The sequence below is a fragment of the Acyrthosiphon pisum genome, chromosome A1 (genome assembly GCF_005508785.2).
Source record: "Acyrthosiphon pisum isolate AL4f chromosome A1, pea_aphid_22Mar2018_4r6ur, whole genome shotgun sequence".
Lineage (NCBI taxonomy): Eukaryota > Metazoa > Arthropoda > Insecta > Hemiptera > Aphididae > Acyrthosiphon > Acyrthosiphon pisum.
Window position 1 is genome coordinate 68,367,338 of NC_042494.1, and position 1,926 is coordinate 68,369,263.

Below are 1,926 nucleotides of genomic sequence, written 5' to 3' on the forward strand. Positions count from 1 at the left end.
ATAACTACACCATTGGTATATTATATATAATATCATAACAATTATTTATTTATCTATATAATGATCAAGTAAATTTTTCATACATTCGTATTTGTTTTGTATTTCGAATAACATTTTTCAAAAAACCATAATAATTATGTGTTTTTCGATTTTGCCTATGTACAACTTAAAAATTACAAAATTACAATATGCAACCCGTCGGCGCGTATATAACGTTCTAACAATAAAAATATATAAACAAATAAAATACACGTAATGACTAGTCTTTTGTTTTTTTTAAACTCTTATTAAAGTAATATAATAATAATAATAATAATAATAATAATAATAATAATAAATAAATAAATAAATAATATAATATAATGATAATAATACAATTAGTCTAAGAAGTTTTTTTTTAATATTTTACAAATGGACATTTTATAAATTTATTAGTTATTTCCGAATAATATTATTAATATACATGCGTACGCTATGCTCTACTGTATTTTCGATCGATAAAATATCGTAAATAATATAATATAAATATTTATTTTTAAAAAACGAGGGAGGGAGAACACAGTGGTAGTGCGTGATCGCCGCTAACTTCCGAATGAAACCGCGCTAACGATATGGACCGAACAAATCTATTTAAACACATTAATGCCATATAATATTATATTATTTAAATTATTATTATTATTATTAGCTGAGGTATAATATATGTACATATATGTTGTGTATAATATACAATATCGTATAGGACAATTTATTGAGTAAATCAGATTTGTTTTATTCTCATTCGATTCGCGATGTCCTATGGGCTATGGCTTTCCTAATTAAACGCCCCGTTTATAAATGTATAATAATATACCTATAATAGTATGCAAATCAAGAATTTACCGCGGTCGAGGCAAGTCACGTGCAGAATAGTAATATTTTTGCGCAATCGATGTCGCGATTACATTATAATAATAATGTGGATGTGATATCCACACGCAAACGGTAATACTATCATATATATATATATATATATTACACATCGATCAGCTTTTCGATAGGTATCGTCCTAACCTGTCAGTTGGCTAACCCCAAGTTCGCGTATTCGAATATTTTACTCACAATAATATTAAATTATGATATAATATGTAATAGGTGTATAATATAACGGCGGTCGGAAGATATACATTTTTTGACAGGACGTATATACCTACCTATACGGTTATACCTATAATTGGTTATTGAACATAATATTATAACCTATATTATACGATACACATAATTATTATTATTACATAGGAAGACAATACTGGCCGTCGCGATGACCACACACTATAATATATTATTATATACCGCGGTCGTGGTATGCATCATCAACTACCACCACGTTCTGGGCGTCTGGCCGTGCATCAGCGGATGCGAGTACGACGGCAGCACCATCTGTTCGGCCTTGCCTCCGGCGCCGGGCTGCTGGTTGGTGCATGGCTTGCCGTCCCGGACCAGCACGGGCACGGCGACCCGCCTCGGTGAGGACAGAGCGTTGGCCGCGGCCGCCGCGTGATGTTCCACGTGCATACCCTTCTCCTGTTGCGCCCGTTTCGTCTTGTACCTGTGGTTCTGGAACCAGATTTTCACCTGAAACAATACACGGGAAAGTCAGTCCGGTTGTTGTGTGATGAGCTGCATAGCCGATGGTATACTATATACGTGTACATAATATTGTATATAATACCATGTGTCCACAGAACCGGGGTATAGGTATATACACTATATAACTCAGTTAGGTATTTATAAGTTAAACCTACTACTCAGTGCCCTATGCACATTTTTGAACTCTGTTTACAGGACATATGAGATCAAACTTTTGGATCATATAAATTCCTATAAATAACAATTTTTTAACACTTGTATTTTACGCATTCGCAACAACTTCACTTTTTATGTGTA

General features: G+C 33.1%; 1 protein-coding gene across 1 annotated transcript in view; it reads right to left on the reverse strand.

Annotated features, from left to right (window-relative positions):
* Positions 1 to 373: 373 nt before the first annotated feature.
* The window catches only part of LOC100570533 (homeobox protein vnd), a 141,277-nt gene continuing 139,724 nt past the window's right edge, over positions 374 to 1,926 (reverse strand). The window contains exon 7 of the mRNA XM_029487416.1: positions 374 to 1,614. Coding sequence (XP_029343276.1) covers positions 1,357 to 1,614 — 258 coding nt within the window. The 3' untranslated portion in view covers positions 374 to 1,356. The remainder of the gene's footprint in view (positions 1,615 to 1,926) is intronic.